Below are 27,088 nucleotides of genomic sequence, written 5' to 3'. Positions count from 1 at the left end.
TTAACTTTCAGTGAATTTTGGAATTAGTCTATTTTAAAATTTTGGACCAATTTAGTCATTCATCTTTCGAAATACGTGAATTTAGTCATTTTAATTAAATTTTGTTAGATTTATTTGATGTTTCGTACGCATTTTAGGATTATATTTAAGTTGTTTATATTGTTTAACACATTTTTGCTTTAATGTTAAGTTAAATACTACTGTAAAACGCGCTTAAAATGTCAAATAAACTTAACAAAATTTTATTAAAATGACTAAATTCATGTATTTCAAAAGATGAAAGACTAAATTGGTTCAAAGTTTCAAAATAGACTAATTTCAAAATTTACTGAAAATTAAAGAAAAAAAACAAATTTAACCCTTTATTATAATCCCTACTTGACACCTCAGTAAGATAAAAGAAAAAGAAAAGAAGAATAAATTTGACAAGTGATAAAGTTTGATAAAAAAATAACAAGAAACAGACCAATTTTTTTTTTAAACTTTAGTTTTACTTTTAGTAAATTATATTTTAATCCCCTATTTTGTTTTTATCAACTCCTATCTGAATAAGAAAAGTACTTTTGTGAGAATTACCGACATAGTGTTTTCCTTTGTGTGACAAATATTAGTTTCCTGTATTTATGTACATACAGTAAGCACATAACACACATCACTAAGATAGTGTACTTTTTTTATCACCAAACTCAACTTCATTTTTTATTTTCATTTATCTCCATTGTCATATGTAAAACTTCACATTAAAGAAACTGTACTCTTCTTGTTTTTCTTCACCGATACGTTGTATTTTTTGCAAGTTTATTGAACTATTGGCGAGAAGTTAGAACTAGCTTGAACCTAATATTTGATTTTTTACTTATTGTTTATTCTTTTGTACATGATTTCCTTTTTGGTATTTATACATTTTGTTTTATCCAACTTAGTGGGAATGACTATGATCTGATATACTCAAAGAAATTGATAATACGAGAGAAAAGTTAAAAGTTTTTGTAAGAAAATTGATAATTTGAAAGTTGTTGTAAGAATTTTGATATATTGTATGTCTATTACTATGAGATTTTTTTTTGAATAATAATAAATTTTAATAATAAAAAATATGTCTAAATATATATTTTTCAATAGAGATTTTTTTTTATAACCAAAATTTTGATATATAATATTAGTGACCAATTTATATATTAATTTATAATAAAAAATATTTTAATTATCAATTTAGATTTTTATTATAACTTTTTTTTCATAATTTAAATAATTGTAGTTATAAATAATTTTTAATTTATAAATTAGTATCTAAATTTATTATTATAATGATTAATAATTTATAATCATTAAAATTGATCGTTATTTAATATTTTTTTAATAATAAAAAATATATTAAAATATTAATATTAGTGTATACGAAATCTTTGCTTAACACATTTTTAATATAAAAAAAATCATGTTAAGCAATGCGATGCATATAGATTAACACTTTTCACAAATATTATCTTTTTTATATAGACTAGTGGGCACATATGTGCTTGTGTTCACTTTTTTTAATTTAAAAAATATATAAATCTTTTTAAATTTTATTATAAATATTTATTTTTTAATTTTGTGTATAATTTTTTTATTAAAGCTATCTATTTTAGTTTAAAAATGATTAATTTCAAAGAAAAATTAAATGAATAAATCAATTAAAATTAACAAAATAATTACTTAAAAAGTAAAAATAGTAAAACAATTTCTTTAATTTAAAAAAAACAATTATTTATCAGAGAGTAAAATCCAAAAACAATAATGTAGACAATAAAATGAAGTATCCCTTTATATATAGATGTAGATAATATTTTTATGGTGTGAATCCATATTTAAATTTTTATCAAATACACATGTTAATAAAAGATAATAAATTAACTTCATGGAGTGAAAATTAATATATATATATATATATATAATATTTTTTATAATATATGTAATTTAATATTTAGGAAGTGAAAACAAATAATATGTGAATAAATTTTACAAAATATATATATATATATTATTTTTAATTATTTTTAACGTAATAATTATTTTGAATAAATGTTTTATTAATATTAAAAATACATGAAAACCTTCAATTATAAATTAATTTAAAATTCAATACAAAATATTATGAATTTCAAATTTATTAAAATTGTATATATTTCAAATTTGGAACTAAACATTAATAGTAATAGTGGTTCGATATTATTAGCAAATATCACTGGAGCAATAAAATTCATTAAGATAAATTTAAGATAAATTTCATATAACTCTAATATTATTTTAAAATGTAAATTTTAAACTTAACTCAATTATACTTAATCAACGAAATTTACATTTATTTCTATATTGTAAATTCATTTTCTTTTTAGTAAGAATCTCAACAAGTAATTAATTAATAGTTAAATTATGAAATTAGTTAAAATATTAGTCACTATGTTTACATTCATAGGATAATATTTAAAAATATTACGTGAAATTATTATAGTAGGAAGAAGTACATAATAAACAAACAAGACAAAATAGAAGGTTATAAACACCTAATTGAATATCAAATAAATATAAATAGACAACTAAAATAGGGCAGCCTACTTTAAAAACCTCTCATCTTTTTTACATGGATATTTGAAGAACAAATTTTCACTATTTATTTATTATTTACTACTCAGTATTCCAATATGGTTCTTGCTCATATGATATTTATTTTCGTACAAAATATGCGAGCTTTATTTTATAAACCACCCCTTCATGTCGAAACTTATTTCTTTCTTAAATTTTTGTATACATTAAGAATTTCAAACTAATATAATAAAAAATTACAATATATATATATATATATATATATATATATTGTGCTTTAAACTTTTTTCTCTCTATAAGTTATGGAAATTATACTATGTCATCTAACATTTAGAATTGTAGCATTAACTCACATTAATTATCAAAAACTCCTGCTCATATGAAAAATAGTTGTTCTTCAAATCCCTATCTAACAGCACCAAAATTAAATGACGATATCATTATAGGAAATGATGTCTTAGTTGAAGGTAATTCTGTATTGTATTAAAATAGTAATTTCTTATGACTAAAACCAAATTCAATAATAGTTTCTCTCATGATAAAAGCAACATATACTATTTGTAATTCTCTTCTAAAAGTAAAAATATAAAAATCGATGAACATATCATTGACTACTCCCAGTAATATATAAGGGTTAAGTATTTTTGTATTCCTTGAACTTTGGCCAAAAATTAAAATTTGTCCATATCAAAATTTTGATAAATTTTGGTGTCTAAACTTTAAAAATGAATGAATATAGTCATTTTAATTCAATTACGTTGACTTTTTTCAACATGTGGAATGTGTTTCATGTTAATATTGGAGTTGTTTACACTGTTTGATACATTATCGATTCAATATTTACTGAAAAATGCGTTCGAAACCTAAACAAAAGTTAACAAAATTGGGTTAAAATGACTATATTCATTATTTTTAAAGTTTATGATCAAATTTATCAAAGTTTCGACTGGGGACGAATTTCAATTTTGGATCAAAGTTAAGGGAATAAAAACATACTTGACCCATATAGTAAAAATCATTAAAGAAAGTTAAAGTCTTGTCCAAAATTAATATAATTAACAACTAACTTCAAATGTTGATAAACATAAATTTCTTGTATATATAGGGTTAAATATGTTTTAATCCTTGACTTTTAGTAAATTTTGGAATTAGTCAATTTCGAAATTTTTGACAAATTTAGTCATTCATCTTTCGAAATACGTGGATTTAGTCTTTTAATCAAATTTTGTTATGTTTATTTGATGTTTTATACGCATTTCAAGATTATATTTGAAATGTTTATATTGTTTGACACATTTTTGCTTTAATATTAAGTCAAATACTATTATAAAACGCACTTGAAATGTCAAATAAACTTAATAAAATTTCATTATAATAACTAAATTCACGTATTTCGAAAGATAAATGATTAAATTGATTCAAAGTTTTAAAATAGACTAATTTCAAAATTCACCGAAAATTAAAGGATAAAAATATATTTAATCCGTATTTATATATATATATATATATATATATATATATATATATATATATATATATATATATAAATAAGTTAAGCAACTCCCACGTTGTGATTGAAGCGTGAAGTTGAAATTGGATGAGTTGGTAATAGTTATTGTGAAAGAAATTGCAGGGTAGTTAAAATGTGAAGAAGAATAGTATATGAGTTCGCATGGTAGCCACCTACCGCCAACTACTTTCACCTTTTTCATCACTATAATGAGGTCGACTACGTCATTCTTTTTTTCTTCACTCTTCTATCACTGTAAAACCTTAACACAAAGGAAAAAAACAGAGCAACAACTATATTAATTTCAGTCGACAATTTTAATAATACAACAAAGCTTTCTGCCTAAAAACTTTCCTCTGCCAAACTTTTTCATCATGCCAATCATTGTTTTTGTAAAGGACTAAGTCCATCGTATAAAATTATGCAAATGTTTTCGATGATACAGTTTATAGTAAATTACAATTTATACTTAATAGAGACACCGATACAAATTTTGCATGTCATTGAAATATTAAATTGTAATTAAGGTTCATTTCTTAATATAGAAATATAATGTCAGAGTTTATCTATATAATCTTTATAGGGTTACTTGTTATTTAATCTCCTATAAAAGTATAGTTTTATATTAAATGTTTAATTCTTAACTCGAAGGGTATATGTATATCTTAAATCAATTAAAAATAAAATAAAATTGTAATATGTGATATAAACTAGTTGATTTGGAAATATTATCTTATTAGACTTAAAATTTATTTTTTAATATAGAAAAAATCCAACCACATGATATTTGATTTCAATACCTATTGGAGGAGCTAAGTTCTTTCTTAAATTATCTTAATTAATTATGTTACAATCTACGGTACAACAAAATCTCTATTAATTAATTTTAGTAACAAAAAATAATTAGTCACTATACTAACCAATTTAGATATCAATTTATAAAACTAAAAATCATGAATTAATTAAATAGTTACTATTATAAATAAAAAATATAATTTGTCTGTAAATTGATATCTAAAATTTGCTATCAAAGTTTTAGTTAACAAAGAAATTAGTTTATAAATTGGTCACTAATTAATTAGAGGTCAATTTAGAAACTAATTTATTTGGTAACAAAATCATCAATAGCTAATTATAATTTTTTATTTACAATAATAACTATTTTTGTAACCAATAGTTTTTAGTTTTATAAATTGATTTATAAATTGGTCATAAATTATTTGTTCTAAATAAGAGTGGTTATCATATAAAGATTTTCTTGTAATATTATTTCTAACTGCATAACTCCATGTTTTTTAATTACATGGTCGAGTAATATGGAAATAGAACAATGATGTATTGTCTAGAGATGGCAAATAAACTCGTCCCCGTGGGTATTGCCCGAACCCGTCCCCGTTTTGACGGGGAATCCCCGCATTGACTGGGTATGGGTATGGGGAATCCCCGACTTTTTCAATTGGGTATGGGGATGGGTATGGGGATGTACATATCCCCGCCATATTACCCGTCCCCGTTTAAATTATTAAAATATTCCTAATTAATTAAATAACCACATATATATATATATATATTATTTTTTATTTATTCTAATTATTTGGTTTGTCATTAAACTAATTTTGCATTTCAATTATATTTTTCATCTTATCATAATCTTTATGTAATTATGTTCAAAAATATGTATGTTAATTGAAAAATTTTATGTCTCACATTTGAATATTTCTATTATTTTTTAATATTTTTATTTAATATATATTTTTCTTTCACATGAAAATGTTTAATACTCTCAATTTAAGTATTTAATAGCACAAACATTTCGTTTACTAGGTAATATAAAAAAAAATCATTTACTTATTATTCTTATTATTAGTTTTTGTTTCATTTGAATAACTTTTTTATTTCACTAAAACATTTTTTGTTATTTCTAAAATACCGAGTATATATGTTGATATTTGAAAAGTTTTCTTAGATCTCTAAGATATTTTTCAGCTTATCATACCCTTAATTATACATTTGTTTTCTTTTGTGCGATTTATTTCAATAGTCTCTCAAATTGTTTGTAAACATTTTTTAATTTTTTAATATTTTATTTCTTGTTTATTTTCATTATGTATAATACTATTTCGATATATTTTATTTAATTATTTTTTATTTTTTAACTCATTATCAATCATACTGTAATTTTTTCACTATAATTATATAAATAACTTTTATTTACTACAATATAAAAATTTAATGTAATTGTCATTAATATTTTTTTATCACCATTCAACATAATTGAAGTTCAAAAGATACAAGATCTATGTTAAAATTTTATTATTATGATTATTATTTGTTCTTTGTATCATTTTGATTAAGTAATGTATTATAACTTTTATTAGTGTATAAAAAAGAGATTCATTAGAATTTAAAATATTGAAGTAAACAAATATTTAAAATATATTTTAATTTTAATATTTGTTTCCTTTTATATTTTTTTAAAAGTATTTTTAAATTTCATCAACTAGGTTTCATTAATGTTTGCAAATTTAATAAATGTGTTGGTTCTCATAAAATTTTTTATGGTATTATAATCTAAAATGTAAATAATTATAATTTATTTTAAACTTTTATTATGATTATTATTTGTTCTTTGTATCATTTTGATCAAATGATGTATTATAACTTTTATTAGTATATAAAAAAGATATTCATTAGAATTTAAAAGATTGAAATAAACAAACATTTAAAATATATTTTAATTTTAATATTTGTTTTTTGCTTATACTTTTAAAAAAATATTTTTAAATATTATCAGCTAGGTTTCATTAATGTTTGTAAATTTAATAAATGTGTTGGTTCTCATGAAACTTTATTTGGTATTATAATCTAAAATGTAAACAATTATAATTTATTTTAAACTTTTATTATGATTATTATTTGTTCTTTGTATCATTTTGATCAAATGATGTATTATAACTTTTATTAGTGTATAAAAAAGATATTTGTTAGAATTTAAAAGATTGAAGTAAACAAACATTTAAAATATCAATTATGTTCTTTGTATCATTTTGATCAAATGATGTATTATAACTTTTATTAGTGTATAAAAAAAAGATTTATTAGAATTTAAAAGATTGAAGTAAACAAATATTTAAAATATATTTTAATTTGAATATTTGTTTTTCTTTTATATTTTTTAAAAAAAAATATTTTTAAATTTTATCAATTATGTTTCATTAATATTTGCAAATTTAATAATTGTTTTAGTTCTAATGAAATTTTATTTGGTATTATTATATAAAATGTAAACAATTATAATTTATTTTAAAGTATTTGATATGGAAGAAACAATCATCATTCTAATATTGAATATTTGATAATATTATGTTTCCTTTATCATAAAAATTTTATTATTTTATAAAAATTAATTAAAATTAATATTGAAGTAGTAAGAAAATGGGTATGGGTATGGGTACGAGATTATACCCGTTACCCGGTGGGGATGGGGATGGGTCAAAAGTTTAATACCCGTTGGGTTTGGGTATGGGGATGGGGATAAATTTTTTTTACGGGGATGGGTATGGGATAGCGAAACCCGTGTCCGCCCCGCCCCGTTGCCATCCCTAGTATTGTCTTAAAAAGAATATTCCTAAATCTTGAATACAATAAAATCTTATTTATTTCATTATAGTCGTAAATTATTAAGGTGGGCGTTTTGAAAATTAATAAAATGGTAAAATCACTACACAATTAAATCCTTAAAATTATAATCGAGACAATGTCAAATAAATAAATCATCCTTAAAATTACAAACTATCACTAATATTTATTGTGATAGTAGCATAAACTGACGCTTAAGAGTTTCATTGAACTTAAACTTTTCTAATTAGGATTCCATTTAGGAGGAAAAAGTATCATTAACTCTTTATAATTAGGTTTCCATTTGTTTTATTATTACAATTTCAATGAATAAATGAATCGATGATTTATAATTTTAAGGATCACTCTTTATTTTACTCATTTCAATGATCAATTTAATTTTTGTGTTACAAATGTGTGTGTGTGTGTATATATATATATATATATATATATATAAAATTTATTACCATTTTTTATTTTAATATTTTATAGGTAAAAATAGATAAATATCTCCAAAGATACGACTTGTATTTGAATTTAAAATAAACAGTTTAAATTGTATGAGGTTTTTTAGGCATTGACGATTTTTTAAGGAAAAAGCAGAAATTAAATTTAAAAATAGAAAGAAAAAAAATAAGAGAGGCGATCGAATAAAAGGGATAACAATTAAACATTGTATGTATATGCCAATAAAAATTAAAATAAAAAGCTAGTTTGAGAGTTCTGTTTTACTAGTTTCATATATAATATACATTTACAGGAGAAGTGATAAATTATGGAGAATGTTTGATAGAATAACATAAAAATATCTCTAAATTGTGTATTTTAATCTTAAAAGCAACTATAAATCACCACTCTAACAAAATCAATTATTCCCCACCTTAAAAATTGTATATCTAAACGCACAGACAAAATTATTCTATCAATACTACTTTATCAAAGTTTAAAATAAAACGACCAATTTGTCTTCTTATTTTGAAAAGTAAATGTCTAACAAAACATCATTGTCCATATGAAAGATTAACTAACCCTCTAACATTGATCGAAGCCAATACCACATTTAAGGACCACATTGTTTTAATAAATATAAAAAGTATAAATCATATTGTGATAATATCATGATAAATAAATAAATATTATGAATAATTTAAGTGTGAATGAATATAAGTTTTATATCAGATTAAAATTATAAAACTAAATATCATATTAGTAAAACAAATTCATAAATTCAAGAACATTTTAGATTAAAAATTATATAAATTTAGTGTCAATCCTATAAAACTTAAAATTTATTTGTAAAAAAAAATTTACACTTCACTTATATAATATGAAATTATCTCATTTTTAGTCAATGTGAGATTTTCAACACTTCATAATAAATTCACTTAAAGAAAACAAGAATCCATCAATATCTTTCTTTAAATATTTGGAACCTTATAATCTTATAAAACTTAACGATCTAAAAATCTTACAAATATCAGGAACGGCAAACCCACACATTTATGACCCACTAGCACTATAATAAAACCACTATTATCTTCACCATTTGTTGTATGCATAATCCCAACCACACAAAAAAAGAGAGTCACTATTGGTGTATTTGGACCTTGAAAACATGGTTCGATCAAAATCACAGCAAAAAATGTGGTGATCTCATTCTCGAGCACCCCACACACAACATAAATACATAAATGATTAGGTCGTGGTTAGCGTTATATAATGAAGGCATTTTATTTTCCACACAACACATTGATCCGAAGAAGATAAGGAGAAAACACAGAACAAAAAAAGGTTTGTTAATTTTGATAGTTTGACTTTTTAATGATTGTTGTTTGATGTTACCTTTCGTAATGCGCCAAAACCTTAACAAAAAGGTTGGACCATAAGTTAGCCCTTAATCCGGAGAGAAAATCTTGAATGGGCCACAATATTCTACATGTCACTTTCTTTGTCTTTGTCAAAGAGTGGCACATGCATGCACCCATAATCACCCTCTAAACTCCAATAATAATATTAATAATTCAATATTATTCTACACAAACACCTGTATCTAAATGTCACTTAAATTATAATATGCTAATAATCTATCAACAACTATTCATCATTGCTGCCTTAATTCAAAAACAAAACCACTGATTTACGCCAAAATCTTCACTTTTTTTCGTGTTCCATGTTTGACCCACATGCAAAGTTTTAGTCTAATCATGTTCGCTTCGCCTTCTATTAGCTTACTATGGAAAAAGAAAATAGCCGTTATATATATTTAGACTAACCCTTACTTTATTATCGTAAAAAAAAAATCTTAGTTTTATTTTTATGTATGTTTCCAGATACAACTCATAATATCATATAGTATCATATTGTTTAAAATTAACATTAAAAATATTATATATATATATATATATATATATATATATTAATTTTTAGAAATGTCTTTCAAGAAAAAATCATAATAAAATTTTAAATTTCAAAATCATACTATTAACTACAAGAAAATCCTTGAATAATAATTAGTGACAAAAAATAATTAATTATTATAATGACAAATTTAGATACTAATTTATAAACTAAAAATTATTGATAATTAAAATAATTTCAAAAAATCATAATTATTTGTAACTAAAATAATTTCTATCACGAATTGGTTTTAAGTTGATTACTCACTGTCATTAGTTATTAAGATTCTGACTACAAAAAAAAAGTTAGTTTTTAATTAAAAAATTATTCTCTAAATTTATTTTTATCACTAAAATTGATCATTATTTAAGAATTTTAAATGTAATAATTGTATATAATAAAGTTGAAATATTATACAATCAAATTTATTTTTTAACAAATCGTTAATACTTCCTAATTCATACATCAAATGCAGTAACTTATTTTAAGATACATAGGACATAGTTATGTTTTAATTATAAAATGTTTTTTTTTTGCTGATCTAAACTGTGTATATCTTTTACATTTTATTGGGTCACTGTCTAAAAACTATTTATTAAGATATTTAATATAAAGGTATTTTTAATCATTGAATTCTATGCTACCTTTCAACAGGGATCAATGAAGAAGTCTTATAGTGATTTTCAATACTTTATAATTTTTTATTTATTGACTCTTTAAGTAACGGTTATAAAATAGAAGTAGCATAAAGTAAATGATTAACAATGCAATGAGTATCCATAATAGTTGTTCTTCAATAGCATTTGTTCATTATTAAGTTTTAGTAATAATTGAGGGAAAAATAACAGTAGCCTCAGGCAAAAGGAAAAAAGTTGGGGTGGTGATAATATTAATACACATATTGTTGTTTTTTAAATATTAAAAAAAATGTTTTGATTTTAGAGTTTGAAACACGGATCGTGTCTTGTTATGGAAAAAGTACAGTGGTGACACATTAACGGTAATAATCACTTGTCTTTTTTTGGAAGATCACGAGCTACTATTGTTTAGCTTGAACACAATTTGAACCAAATTCAAGTGAAGGACATGAAAAAGACACATTTTATTTTAGTCATCTCATTATTCATATGAGAAGTAATTTAGTTTGTTTTAAAGTTCAGTTAAATTGTGATTATTATTACTTTTACTAAGATAAAAAAGTTTATATATATTACTATAAATTGTTTTAAAGTAAATAAAAATAATAATCGAAATATCATTATCTTTCCAAAACATGTTTCACGTTTTTGAAACGCATTTCATGTGAAGGTGTCTGAAAAATTTATTTCGGAAGGCGTTATATAAGTTTCGGAAAGATATTTTGAAAATTCCGTTCTGAAAATTGCATTCCAGAAATACTATTTCAAAAGTTCCAAACAATTTGTTCTGAAAAAATTATAAGATATGTAATCCGAAAGCCACTTTTTTAGAAGGTAAAATAATCATTATGAAGATTTGAGTGATACATTAATAGATTGTGAGGTGCATGAAGTAAAAGTCTACATATTGTTTAGTTGGGCCATTTCATGTGGAGAAAATAAAAGAGAATAAAAATGATAGACTTTAGAACTCATATTCCATGTTAAATTTAATTTTTTAATCGATATATATTTTTTTAATCTTTCTTTTTCATTTATATGAATAAGTAATTTTTTCATTTTATCCTTATTAGAAGTTTTTTTTCTACTTATTTTCTTTCTAATTATTTAATGATTATTTTCTTTCTCTTTTTTTTTCGGTCTTAATCGCTCAATCCTACACATATATATGTAGCATATATAAGACAATAAATAAATAAATAAATAAATATATATATATATATATATATATATATATATATATATAATATTATATTTTAGTAACACAAAAATCATACATGATTTAATGTAAGTGTACTTTTTATTTTTTTATATATAAAATTAAGCTTTATTATTTTTATTTGGGTTAAATATATTTGTTTTTCTTAATTTTTAGTAAATATTGAAATTATTTTTTTAAAAAAAAATTATAATAGTTTAGTTATAATTTATAAAAATGTGTAAATTTAATTATTTTAATTAAAATTTGTTAAATTATTTAACGTTTGAAATATTTTTTTAAAATAACATTAAAATATAAATGTATGAAAAAGTAAAACTAACTTAAATAAATTTAATAAAAAATTTATTAAAATAACTAAATTTATATATTTTTAAGGTCGAAAAACTAACCTTGGTCAAATTTGACCCAAATTAAAAGGATAAAAAAGAATTTAAAAAGATAGCTAACCCAAAGTGAAAAATAGTATCACTTTTACTCTCTAAAACAATTACGTAAATTATATTTTTATCGCATAGAGATAAATATTATAATTTATAATGACTTTTTTTATGATAGACGCTTTACGCAGATAATTAATTTGGGTCAAGGCCCCATTAGTAATTTGAACTAGGCCCTAAAAATATTGGGATGGAAGGAAGTATATATTCGTTTCTGTTGGCAGTTTATTTCTGCACCTCCATAATTTTTTGTCTGCACTTCCATATAAAAGTGTAGCATTCGGTCTTTTCTAAATTGTATAGTTCCAAACTTATTTTTTTGAATTTTATATTATTCAATAAGGAAGCTAAAAATAGCTTGTAAGTGATTTTAAAGTAAATTTGTTTCTTAAAAATAGACTTTCAGATTGATTGTGTAATCTGAAAGCTAAATAACTTGTAGATTATCCGATTTAAAAGTCAAATGATTTTCGATTATATTATGACTAGTGTAACACAGACGCGAACGCGTCTGTGTATGCATTTTTTAAATATACGTGATATTATATTAGTAGATAATAATATTATAAAATTATTAAGTTAATATATATATATTAAAATTATATTTATTAAAAATAAAGTAAAATATATCGGAACAGATAAAAGAATAACCATTCATAAATAAAAAAGTAGAGAAGAAGCAGAGACATCTGATTTTATAAAAAATTTGTAAAAGTAACAGTCAATTCTTAAAAATTTAATAAATTATTATATTTAAAGGGTAAAATCGGTATTTTGAAAAATGGACACAAAAAGAGCAATCCCTTTTATATATTGATATAGATAAACAAATTATTTGAAAAAAAAAATAACTTCTGTATTGCACAATATGGAGATTACTTCTGGACTTTAATATATAGAATCTATAAATATTCTTAACTTTCAAATTATGTAATTCAAAATTTGTTTTTGTATAAAAAAATTACTTCCAAATTGGTACTGCACCATTCAGAAAGCTTATACATTGCATAATCCGAAAAACTTTCAAATTGTCTAATCAGGGAATTATATTTTATTATATAACATTTCAAAAAGGACAAAAAATGCAAAATTTATTATGAGTGTGCACGAAGAAACTTATGGAGGTACATGAAGAAACTGTCTTAAAAAAGCCTTCAGTAAAAGCCATGATTAATATTATTTGAATCTTTTCTTGATATTATCAGGTGTAGTTAATAATTATGGGTTGCAGGAAGTAAAAGCCTTTGGTTAATTGTTTCAGTATCAATTCTTTTTCAAACTTTTCCCACCAAAAGGCTTCTTTGTTTTTTTTTTCCTTTCTTCAACTCTGTCGTACCAAATAATTTATCACCTCACCTTCAATTGAAAACTGTTTTTTTTTTTCAAACATTTGTATATGATGGATTAATTTAGCTATGAATTAAAGAAAATAGTTTAAATTTAAATTTTGATAATTTGATGTTCCTGGTTTTTTAAATTGCCATTACTCTTTCATTTAGTTATCGTTCTTTTATAATATGTGGTAGGTTAATTGAAACGCGTCACTTTATTAACCTAATAAATTTAAAATATCTGAGTTACGTTAGGATAACTAGACCATTTTTTTTTAAATATATTATTATTATTTTCAAAACATATAAAAGGAAAGTTTATTTAGCATCCCACTCTTATTTTTCAATAGGAACATGTATTATGACATGATCATGCATTTCTTTTAAATAAAATACTATTATTTTTAAAAATACTCAAAGTTTCGATAGTTTATTGACGTCAATTTAATTAAAACCCACCTATTCTTCAAATTTTTTAAAAATGTAATTATACGTCTTTTTATAGTATTAAAGACATTTAGAAAAAGATATAATAGTTTAGTTAAAATAAATTTTCCATAGTTTATTTTTCTTAAAATAAACACTCGTAGATGAAGGAAATATAAATAATAAAAATAAATCACTCAAGATAGTTAATAAAAAATTCCAACTAAGATTATTTATTGAAAAAAATTCATAGGTACTTCATAAAAAAATATGGTTGTAGAACATATTTGGTTGTCAAAGTCTAATTTTACTATCTGCTTATTTATTTCTAAAATACAAAAAATTATATATCTGAAAAATGACATGTTAGGAATTAGAACCTTAATATGATTGAGTTATGACTAAAGTGGTAGAACCTTAAAAAGTGGTATATATAATATATTATTTTATTTTTCATTTGAAAAAATCAAGTATTTGACATGTGTATTATTAGATGACGCCAGTGGTTGGGCTTGGCCTCAATAAGATAAGAAACAAGGGCTTTTCCTTACTTTTCCTTCTCTTTTTCTTTCTGCGACACCATAAAATTCATAAACCCTAAATTACTTCTTATGACAATTATAATAAAAAGATAAAAGTATTCCTGCACCTTAATTTTTATTATAAATTTTATCATTTTTATTATATTTTTGATAGGGGATAATTTAGAGTTTGTAAATTTCATGGGGATGCAGAGAAAAAAATAGGAAGGTATGTTTAAAAACATGATATTTAGGATAAAAACGTGAAAACGAGTTAATTTGACTGACATATGTTGGTTGATCATAGATTAAAATTTAGCTTAATTCGGTTTATTTGTTTATGAGTCAAAATTTTATAACATAGTTCAACTTTTTATGAGTTCGAAGGTCAGGTATGTTTATTTATTTAATAATATTTTATTTTTTAAACTTATTTTATATATTTATTATATTACAATTAAAATAAATTTATTTGACTATTCTTTTTATAGTAGTACAATGAGAACATCAACATATTTTTATCAAATATTGCTATAAAGATAGTAACTTAAACGAAGTATCAACCTATATAATTTCCAAATATATAAATTAAACATCTAAATTATTTAAACACTATTAAATAATATTGTAGTTCGTATAAAAATATCAAATTGTCAACATAAATAACTAAAATAATAATAAATAATTACAATAAAAAAATATGAAAAAAGTTGTAAAAATAATAAAATATCGTTATTAGTGTGGACTCCAACTCATTTAATAAGTGAGTCAAAATTAGTTTACATAATCTAAAAAGACTAAATTTCTTTTGATTAACCTGACTTTAGTTATCCTATTTGACTCGCAAATTTGAACATGATTATATTTTCATAGTCATGTATATCTTTTTAATTGACAAATGTTAGTTGTTAGTATTTTATGTCCGGGAGAGTCAAAACCTACCAAATGTCCGACTCTTCCTTCCAAAGAGTCATTGTTTTTGTATAATAATACATATATAGTTAGTTAAAATATATTAAAAGAAAATGCATTTTGTGACATTGACATGTAGAAGGCTTGCCCATAAGAGTATGTTTGTGAAAAGTAGAATTTTGTAGGCCCAAGTGCACAAGTCCATTGTGGACATTGGCATGTGAAGAGAAGAAGGAGCAGAAGAATGATGGGTCTTTGTGGAGGAGAACCCTATGTTTTTTTTTCTTAATGCTTTTTAGAACTGAATAAAAACAGAACATCTACGTCGGATTCTAAATTAAGGATGTTGTATTGTGTTTGAATTAAAGAGAATTAAACTTTTTTTCCAGTCTTTGAATAACTCAGTATGGGCACTCATATGGGCTGCTTTTCGATGCTGCATTGTGTTTCTTTGAAGCTTCATAAGGATATTTAGAGATTCCATATTATTACAAGTAAGATTAAATTACAGCATTTAAGAATAATTCTCATCTTATAAATTCTTTTTGTTTAGGATAAGTTTGACTTAAATTTCATTCCTAATATGATATCATAATTTATTCTAATAATTATATATATAGACTCGGTGTATAATTTATATAAAATGCAAGAATATATTTGTTTAAATTAAAGAAAGCAATCAAAGTACATTTTATCAAGTATAGCGACAATTCTAACACAAAAGTTAAAATATATACTATTCAATCAAAATTTTAAAAGAACTAATCATTCAAAACACTTCATCAATAATAGTTAATACCTCATTACATCAATTCAACATTATTCTTAATAATATTTTTGAAAATTTTATTGAACTCGAACATTTAAGATTAATACTATTACTTGGTCATTGAATTCAAAACATTAAAATTTTCAATTCCTTATTTTTTAATGTAAATAACTATATCATCGACAAAAAATTTATCTTCTATTTTATTTTTACAATTTTGTTTTGATGATCTTAAAATAAACTTCCTCTTATAGTTGTAAAAACAAGAACATTTAAAAATTAAAATAAAATGATCTAAATGATCAATAAAATAAAATATTTGACTTTACTCATTTTACCAAAAATTAACATAATTAACCATGACGATAATATCTCATGAGACTTATAATTAAACCTGCGGATAATATTTAATAAAACAAATGAAACTTCAATTACAATATTAAGCAATATTATATTTTATGTAAGTGTTGGGAATGAAAAGTTTTGATATGGTGATGTTGTGAAATGTTTGGTGTAGAGGTTTTACATTATTTTCTATGGTCTATGGATTGTAGATATATATGTAGTCAAAGCTTAATCTATAGCAGTGTAGGTTGAACGGCGAGGTACATAAATTTTAAAAGAACATGGTATCTACTATGTCATTCATCCATGTCTAAATTTATGTACCTTAATTTTTAGGTGTTACGTACTTACGTGATTGCTAAATATGTTGTAGTAACTGTACAATTCAAATTCTGAGGGGTGTACGACACTATTATCAATGAAGTACAAGAAAACAAATTCTTCCCATAATTCACGCTTTTTCCGATCGGATTCCTTCAACATAAATCTTCTGCTCATGTTTCTAACAACCACAAACTAATAGAGATAAATAAAATATAATGTTAGTATCGTGGTGTTTGATTTAATCTCACATAGCTTAGAATTGTGAGATGTGGTTCTCTATTTGATTATGTAAGAAACTTATGTAAAACTTGAGGTATATCAGAAATAAAAATACTTGCTAGTATAGTCGTGGATGTAGACATACACATTATATGTTAAATCACATTAAATTCTTATGTCGTTTATTTTTCTCTTCTTGTTCTTTCTTTTATTGCCTGTTCCTAACATATAAAACTATTTATTTTGGTAAGAAAAAAAACTAGATAAGATTGATTTTTATCTCTTATGCTAACAAATGATTATTGACAAGGTTAGTATATATCTATTGAGTTTAATACTCAATCATGAAAATATATTTTTAATATTTTAAATAATTCTTTTTTTGCAGATTTGTTGGCTGAGGACAAGAAATCAATAATTTGATAATAAGTGGTCTCGATCTGAATCTAACAATACTCCAAAAATTAAATTTGACACTCATTCTTGTAGTTTCAAACTTCGCAAAACAGAGATTCCGAGATATATAAGATTTATAAAAATCAATGATCAAATCAGTTTAAATGTTTTAATAATTTCACTTATTCTTTTGTATCAAAGTTTAAGTAGCTTTTATCAATATTCAAATTGACAAAAAAAAAAATCATATGTCATCAAATATTATTAGTAGGTTAATTATCAATTATTTTTCTATCATAATAATAAAAATTGAAAAAAATATAATTCTAAACATGCAATAAAAATAAGACGATGTTATTTCCTAATTTTTAAATCCACGAAACGATAAAATAAGAAGAATAGAATTTGAAAGACTCCTGCTCTTCCATCCAAATAATCAGAATATAAACTAAATGCATAAAAACAATTATATTAATTTTGTCTTATTTTACTTATTTTCTTAAACCAGCCATTATTCAATTTATTATAAAAAATTATGTACAATTTAAGAAATTAGAGTAGAAAGTGAACACTTATTCTATTCCGGACATTAGTATTTTAACACCATTATTTTTCTAACTACCATTGCTATTTTTCTTACTACCATTTAATATTATTCTTATTACTATTCATTTTCTCTTTTTTTTAAAAAAATATAAAAATTAACTTTTTCAAAAACTATTTTACCTTTATAAAAATTGTCAAATGGTATCAAATAAAAATTTTCTTTTATTTTAGGTCAATGTAGGAAAAAACAAATCTTACGAGTTTCGATAATCTTTATTTTTCCATCTCAAATGATAATAATATAATAATAAACATGAATACTTTTATGTTATTTTCCCTAAAACAATGAGTGGGTGAAAGGAATTGTGAGAATTGGCATTGACTAAGTGAAAGATATATAGGAATGAAGTTGAAAGGTGGGTGATTTGATTTAATTGATTATGAGTTATGTAATGAGAATTGTTTTTTTACGTGCAAACTCATAACTCTAAGAATTGGAGTCTTAAAGAACTGAGTCATATACCCTACAAACTTGTAGGGCTGCTGTAATTCTTTAGGGTTACATGTCACATATGTATACATATGCAGTGTATTCGCTCCATTTTCATGTTCTTCCCTGTTTAAATTACTTACTGTTTATTTGACTTTGATTCAGTCTTTTGACTCATTCATAAGAAGTTAATAACAGGTAAAATGAGGTTTCATTACCATAACTTCATGTTCATTGCCTAGCTAGAGCAATTGGTCACACTTTTAGGTTTTAGCATCAAAGACCAATTCTTTGCTTCAGTCTTGTCAATGGCCAATCCTTAGACAAAAATAAATTTAAATTTAAATTACTTAATATTTTTAAATACTTTTTAGGTTTAATTATATTTTTTCCAATATTTATAAGAAGGATGTAATATTTTTAGTCTATTTACTCGTTATATTTTTTTAAATGATTTAATATGATATTTTATTGATTGACAATAGGGTGTCAAAGTGAGTCAACTCGACTCATAGGGGTTGGTTCATCACAAGTTGAACTAAAAAGGGATCAACTTAATCCGACTCATACAGGGTTGGTTCACTTTTTTGGTTGAGCTAAAAAATGATCAGCTCAACCTAGCTCACCTTTTTGGTGAGTTAGAAATTTTGTAACCCGGCCTGACCCACCAAAGATGGTTGACTCACTTACGAATGTTTTTTTTTTTTTGCAATTTATTTTATATATTTATTGTATTATGATGACAGTAAATTGACATAATTTATGTTTTATAATAGTGAAATCAAAGTGTTCACCTAATTTTTGAAATATTGTTATTGTTATACAGATAATAATTAAAGATTAAAGTATCAACTAATGTAACTTAACAAATAAATTACTTAAACATTCAAACTGTTCAAATATTATTTAGCAACATTCTAACATTTAAAAATATGAAATTTGTGAACCTATATAACTAGAAATGGTAAGTAATCATAACAAAAAAATTTAGGTTAAATTACTCATTTGGTCCCTCTTTTATTATGAAATTTCAGTTTGGTCTTTAAGTTTTTTGTTGTCTCAATTTGGTTCTCATTTTCTTAGAAATGACTCAATTTGGTCCTCACCGTTAATTTTGACTAGATGATGTTAAAGTCAACGCCACGTGTTAATTTATGATTTTTTTGAATTTTTAATTTTTTTTAATTTTTTTTAAATTTTTTTTAAATTTTTTACACATGTCACTTCATAGTTGTGCCACGTGTCAAAATGATTAATTTTTGACACGTGGCACAACTATGAAGTGACACGTGTGAAAAATTTAAAAAATATTAAAAAAATTCAAAATTTTAAAAAATATATTAAAAAAATTCAAAAAAATCATAAATTGACACGTGTTGACTTTAACACTGTCTGGTCAAAGTTAACGGTGAGGACCAAATTGAGTCATTTTTAAGAAAATGAGGACCAAATTGAGACAACGATAAACTTGAGGACCAAACTAAAATTTTATAACAAATAGAGGGACTAAAAGAATAATTTAACCAAAAATTTAAAAGAAATTGTAAAAAAAATGTTTGTAGGTTAAGTGGGTCAACCCACCTTCAACTTTGTTCGAACTCATTTAACTCGTGCGTTAAGTAAGTCGTGTTCAATTCAACAATCTTTTGAAATAACTGAATTTTTCTTAGTCTTATCCGACTCAAACCTGTGATGAACCAGATTGACTTACAGGTTAGAACTCATTTTAACATCTCTAATTGACAAGTTGACATTCTTTTCATATATATATATATATATATATATATATATATATGGATGAAATTGATTTTTTTTTAAAATATTAAAGTACAATAAGTCTAGTATACATAAAAAAAAAACTGAATCATTGTTATAAATATAGAGATAAAAAAATCATTATTATGCTAATTTTTTTTTTGTGCTGATCCAAATCAAATAGAAAAGTGCGTTATAGTTTAGGTTTTTTTTACTCTAAATTAGTGGATATACAGGATATAAACGAAGGATTAACATTAGAAAAATGATTAAGGTTTACTTATATTATGTTTAATTTGTTATTTTAGCAGTATGATTGAGCAGAGAGGTGGTATGGAAAATGTCTTGATCATAAAATGTTAAAATAATTGTTATCTGTAAGAAATAATTGATGATGATGATCCATTGTTGTCTATTTGCGGTTGGAAGGTTGATGGACTCTGCTTATTAGCCCATTATTAACTTATTTCTCAAACAACACTTTAATCCTCAAAAAGGAATCTATAACTATTTCTTTTAACAATTATTATCATTATTATTTGCTACACATGTATTCACTTCTAGTTATCAAGGGTATTATTTCAACACTTTTAAATGGGATTTTATAAACCAGTACATTTAATTATCACGTTAATTACTTATGTAAAAATATACTTATTAATATTCATTTGTTAATGTTTTTAGACTTAATTCAAGTTTTTGTTTGCCAAATTTATGTATCAAATTTAGTCATGGAATTTATTTCATATAATTTCTATTCAAGTATGTGAAATAATAAGGATTAAAAGTAAGAAATTTATTTATAATTTGATGGAGAAAACCGAATGAATTATGGAATGTGAGATTCGAGTTTGAGCAGAAAGTTTTGGTATTTTTTTTTATACTTTTGGTTAAGTTTTTTTTTTTTGGTAAGCAAAAAATTCATTAAAAGAAAATGATCAAGCACAAGCTGTGAAATTTAACCATACTTTTGGTTAAATTTTCCCATTTAATTGACGAATCTTGAATATACGATAATTCAATTTATAAATATTTTAAATAAAAAAAACAGAGAATTTAAGACTTTCAAGTAGAAGAAAACTTCGAGGAGCTAATTTTGCTTAAATTAAAGACTGTAATCTCTGAAAAAAAAAAATTGGTGAACCAAAAATATTCTCTGTTAAATTTGTAAGAGTAGGATTAAAGATGATAAAACTTATAAATATATATTGCATAGTTAACAAATATTTATTGCATAGTTAACAAATATTTATATATAACTTATTTAGGATGTTATGTTACATTCACTACAATGTACTATTATTATTATTATTTATTTAAAATGGTTTTTTTGAAAAGTCTAGTTAGGAGAAAAGAAATGAAAAAAATATATATTGTCTCACCACTTTTATTGGCTGAATAGAAAAATAAAATCAGAGATACTGTATCCTTTTTTTCTTAAAAGATAAAGCTGTTCATGATAAAAAACAGAGTGGAAAGAGTAAAATACATTGGGTATTATTAGAATGAGAAAATATATCTTATATTTAAATGCTCTGCGATTACCTAAATTTTTCTTTCACATTACACCTATTTTGTTCTTTCTGATCCTGTTACATTCCAAACAGGTAAATTATTGAAAAACAATTAATTATGGTGTAGAAGAATGATTTCATTTCAGTGTGATTTATGACATGGTTGTGGCACTAGGCTTTAGGCATGTGCAGTGTAGCAGTATTTGTATGATATCAGCAACACCATTAACCCAATATAGCAATTTTAAAAGGAATATTTATGCAGTGCAGTGCAACCATCTTCGGCCTCAGAGACTTGTCAATCACAAGCATTCATTCAATCTGTGGGCCATTGCAGGATATAGCAACTCTGCTATTTTCAGAAAAGACAATGAAAGTTACAACATCTATATTTGCGATTGTGTCAGATGAACAGGATAATAAACCTTACATCACATGAACCATTTAATGCAATACTCATCCAACACACAAACAATTTTTTCACCACTTTCCTTCCTCACACATCATCACTCATTTCCTTCCAATCCGGTTCAAATATAGAAACAAAACGATCTCATAATCTAAGATAAGGCCTCAAAGTAGGAAGCAGTTAATCACCTTTTCTAACTCTTTTTTCATCAAATGTTGGAGTTACTTTTTGTGTAAGAAAAACTATTTCTTGTTAAACTCCAATGCAGGCTCACGTAGTATCCAACAGTGTATTCGATTCTCATGTTGCCTATACATGACAATCAAAGTGAAAAACTTTCGCTACTCAATAATCAATCGCATTAACTTCTCTGCCTAAAAATGGAAAATTTACTGTCACAAAAGGGGAAGAGAAGAGAGATTCCAAAAGTTCAAACTCCAGCAGTGGAATTAATTCGGCATTCAAGTACGTGATGTACTTGTGTTTTACATGTTTATTTATATCATAACAACTTGAACATTAGAGGAAAAATGAGAAACAAGTAAAAGCCTCATCATCCTTAGTTTTTTTAAAAAAACGACCAACCATATAAAAAACCTTGGTCATCGGAGAGGGCTCTGTGTCTGTCTGTGGTGTGTGTTCTTTTTACAAGATACTGTTATTTTGTATTTTGTTTATACAAGAACAAATTTCCTGAGACTAAAAAGAAAGAAAGCGGCACTAGCTAGTGGTCATGTCATGGTGTCATGTGGTTTTTTATTTTAGGCATTTAGAACTGAGAAATGCATCTTCTGTGACATGCAGTAGTGCGCTGTTTCTTTTGCTTAGTCTCGTTTTTCCAAACTTTTCCAATATCTTGAGCGATTTTCACAGCATCAGAAGAAGCACCAGAGAGCCCTCTCTTTGTGAACCCCACAGCGTAAAGTCCAGCATTTCCCTTCCAACCATGAGGGAATGGCATCTTCGGGTATCCATTCTTTGAGAAAAATTCACCTTCCTGCACATAACAAACCACCAACAACATTAATTCATGTCTCAAAAAAGAAGCTTCTAAAACAGCCCCGAAAGAAAGTTAAAAAAAGGACAAAACCAAGTTGCCCCAAAAAGCCTTTCTGAACTGACAATCTTCTGGGATCAAAATATTAGAAAAAGAACATTTTTTTTTTTCAATTTTTTCAAAAAAGATCTAGAACATATTCTCACCTGAAGCCAATAAGGAACGTTACTGCGGTAACCAGTTGCCAGCACCACTGCATCAACATCAAGCTTTTCACCATTGACAAGCTCAGCTTCTCCATTATTGAACCTCTTGACTCCTGGCACCACTTTTATTTCACCGGATCTAATCTTGGCCAAGGCACCAAGATCCAAAACCGGGGTCTTCCCCTGTGTGTTCTTCAGCTCCAGAGGACCCGTTGAAGGCCTTTTCAGCCCCAACTTCTCCACGTTCCCCAGAACAAACCATGCCAGCATCAAGATAAGCTTGTCAACAAGCCAGAGGGGCAGCCATTGCAGCATCATAACCGCAAATTCAAACGTTGATTTCCCAAATACTTCTCTGGGCAACACGTGAACCTATATCCAAAAAAAAACAGAGCACCCCTGTTAGATTCCATCCTCAAAAACATGTTCTTTTATATACCGATGAAGCTAAGCTAGCATGAAAATTAAACTCACCGAGCTGCGAACAACCATGGAAGGAGAAGCATGGTGGTTGCAGAGATCAAGAGAGAGCTCCATGCCGGAATTTCCACAGCCAACAACAAGGACCTTTTTTCCCCTGAAGCTTTCCCCTGACTTGTAATCACAGGCATGGATGACCTCACCTTTGAAGTCACTCAGGCCTTCAATCTCCGGCATCACACACTCGGCATTCTCGCCGGTGGCCACCACGAGCCACCTGCAAATGTACTCGACCTCGCTGCGTGTGGCGGCAGTGGAGGAAACGGTCTTGACCCGCCACAATCCGCTGGTCTCGTCGTATCTCGCGGACTGAACACACTCGTTGAACTGAGGGTTGATCTGGAAGTGGGTGGCGTAGGACTCTAGGTACTCTATGAACTGTTTCTTTGTGGGGTATTCGGGGAAGTCTTCAGGGAAAGGGAGCTTCGGGAGCTGACAGAATTGCTTAGGAAGGTGAAGTTTGAGTCTGTCATAGGTTCGTTTCTGCCACAGAGAGGCTATGCAATCTGCACGTTCCAGAATGACGAAGGGCACCCCTTGTTCTCTAAGGCATGCTGCCGTGGCAAGCCCTGAAGGACCCGCCCCTACGATTATAGGGCCGTTCACCCAAATGCAACGACGAGAGAAGAAGTCTTCGTGGTCCACTAGGCGAAACAAGTTCTCCATTTTTGTGCTGTGTTGTGAAAGTGGTTTGGTTTTGATTGTTTGAAGAAGGTCGAAACAGAGAAAGTTAAGTTGAAGTTGGGTTTAGATATGAAGTGAAACGAGAATGTGAGTTTTGGAATGAATGGAGAATGAGAAGGCATTGAAGAGCTTAAATAGGGGATTGGGCATGATAGGTGCATGTGATGGAGTGAGGGAGTTAATGCTCTTTCTTCTCTCTTCTTCATTAAAATATTATTACGTCATTTTAAAATAATCGAAAAGGCATATTTTAGTTTAGACTATTTTTATTTTATTTTTTAGTTTTAATGATTCGAGTGTTATCACTGTGGTGTTAAACTCTTGAATGTGCAAATATCGTTTTTGATTGTCAAATCATGATAAGGCAGTTGTTTTGGGTATTTTAGAAGCTTGGTTTTGTTTTGGGTATGTCAATACTTTATATATTTTATAGCATTATATTCTGTGCCATTATTTTATTAGATCCTAGTATGTGGCCTTTTTGTTAAAACAATTGAGCGAGGATTGGGAAATAATTATGTGCAATTTATTCTTCCATCATCACACTCGCAGGGGCTTCCTTTTCCTTTTGGATGTATGAAAATTAAGTTAGGTAGCAACTGATGATGGTGTTTATTGATTGGCCTGGCAGGGGTGAATGGTAAAATTGGAAAATAGAAGAGGTCGATTTAGAAAATTAATTTTGGAAGGGAAGGGGTGTTTGGTAATAAGCAAATGTTGAAACATAATGGAAGGAGAATTAGGAGGCAATGATGATGACATGTCATCCCCATCTGATTCTTGGGGTCCACAACAGTGAAAGAAAGCTCAATGAATCAGCAAAATAAATAAAAAATAAAAAATAAGTTGTTATACAGCAAATAACGCGTAAATATTTCTGTACCTCTTTCGCCTGTAGATATTATCTAGGTATAATTAAGTTTGTGTTAGATGTTTTTAATTAAGGTTTTATTAAATTTTTTATATGTTAACTATTTATATTTTATGTTTTTAATTAAATTATTTGATCAATTATATGATGCGATTGTTGTTTTATTTATTTTTTTATATATATTTACAATGTAAGATTTTATTGTTAATATAAAAATATTATAATTAATATTAAATAATAAGTAATTTTTATTGAAAATATGTTAAATAACAATAATTAATATCTTATCAATGGTGGTAATGAAATAATCTTTTAGTTACGGTAGGCGATAGTGTAAAAGTTGAGAAATATGTCATTATTCAACATGCTTAAACAATACAAATTTAAATCATTTTATCAACATCATTTCATATTAATAATAAAATTGCATATTTTTTTAACGCAACATAAAAGTAGTAAGCAAGATGCAACACTTCACTTAGAAAATATAAATAATAAAAAATAAAATAGAAAAATTAATAAAAACTCAACTAAAAATACCTAAATTTATTATTAAGAACTTCTATGATTTAATATATTGTTCAATTTTCAATAATCTTCTTCATGTAACACTGATAAAAAATTAAGAAAAAATATGACTCGGTAGACTATACGTATTTACTTCCTCTTTTTTTTCGTTCATGAATTTTAACATTTTTTTTATTTCAATATTTTGACAAATATTTTGTTTAAAGAAAAACAATTAATGCGATATGCAAACAATACTAATTCCTTAAGTAAATGTTTGCATCTTTTATTTCTTTTAACATTTTTCATTTTGCAGTGAAATAAAAACATATGAAGAATTTGGAAAAGAAAATTATCTGTCAATCCAGTAAATAACCATGACCAAAAGAAATAAGTAATACAAATCCTAACTAAGTAGAAACTATACTATTTCCGTTGATTTAAAAAATGTTAATAAATGGCAAAGATAAAAGCCAAACAAAATTATGGATGACTAAAATGAAAAAAATAAATAAATTAAAGACCATAAAAATGTTTAGCCTTACTCAACTTATCATTTAAGTAATATCAATAAACAGTAAAAGCTAAAATAGAAAGAATTATATATCCAATAACAAAATAAGAAAAAAAATATTGAAACTCATATCAAAGTTGGAAAATTTCCAAGGATTAAACATTTATTTAAGTAAAAAATAAACTATAAGAAAATAAAGGGGGAAGGTAACATATATGTATATAAAAGCATTGTTATAGAAAAATGACGATAAATAGAGATTATAGTATGTAATGATGAAGGTGGAGCCAGGTGGAGGAATGAGAGGCCAAGGAGAGTTAATAGAATGGACCCGAATGCATTAAACCATTGCCTCTCTCACTATCCCAACCCCAACTTTTCTTTCTTCACTTTCATATTCTGCACTATTTTACAACATCTTGTTTTCTGTTTGAATTTTTACTTAAAAGATTAAAATTGAAACA

At 25.2% G+C, this 27,088-nt stretch overlaps 1 protein-coding gene across 1 annotated transcript; it reads right to left on the bottom strand.

Moving 5' to 3' along the window:
- Positions 1-22,809: 22,809 nt before the first annotated feature.
- Positions 22,810-24,823, bottom strand: LOC114178436 (probable indole-3-pyruvate monooxygenase YUCCA8). Its single transcript, XM_028064341.1, has 3 exons — positions 24,043-24,823; positions 23,569-23,940; positions 22,810-23,362 (listed from the first exon to the last, which is right to left on the bottom strand). The coding sequence occupies exons 1-3, from the start codon at positions 24,712-24,714 to the stop codon at positions 23,135-23,137; spliced, it is 1,272 nt and encodes a 423-aa protein (XP_027920142.1). The 5' UTR covers positions 24,715-24,823; the 3' UTR covers positions 22,810-23,134.
- Between the last annotated feature and the right edge of the window lie 2,265 nt (positions 24,824-27,088).

The sequence above is a fragment of the Vigna unguiculata genome, chromosome 1, assembly GCF_004118075.2.
Source record: "Vigna unguiculata cultivar IT97K-499-35 chromosome 1, ASM411807v1, whole genome shotgun sequence".
Classification (NCBI taxonomy): domain Eukaryota; kingdom Viridiplantae; phylum Streptophyta; class Magnoliopsida; order Fabales; family Fabaceae; genus Vigna; species Vigna unguiculata.
This window is presented reverse-complemented; position numbering and strand designations above follow the sequence as displayed.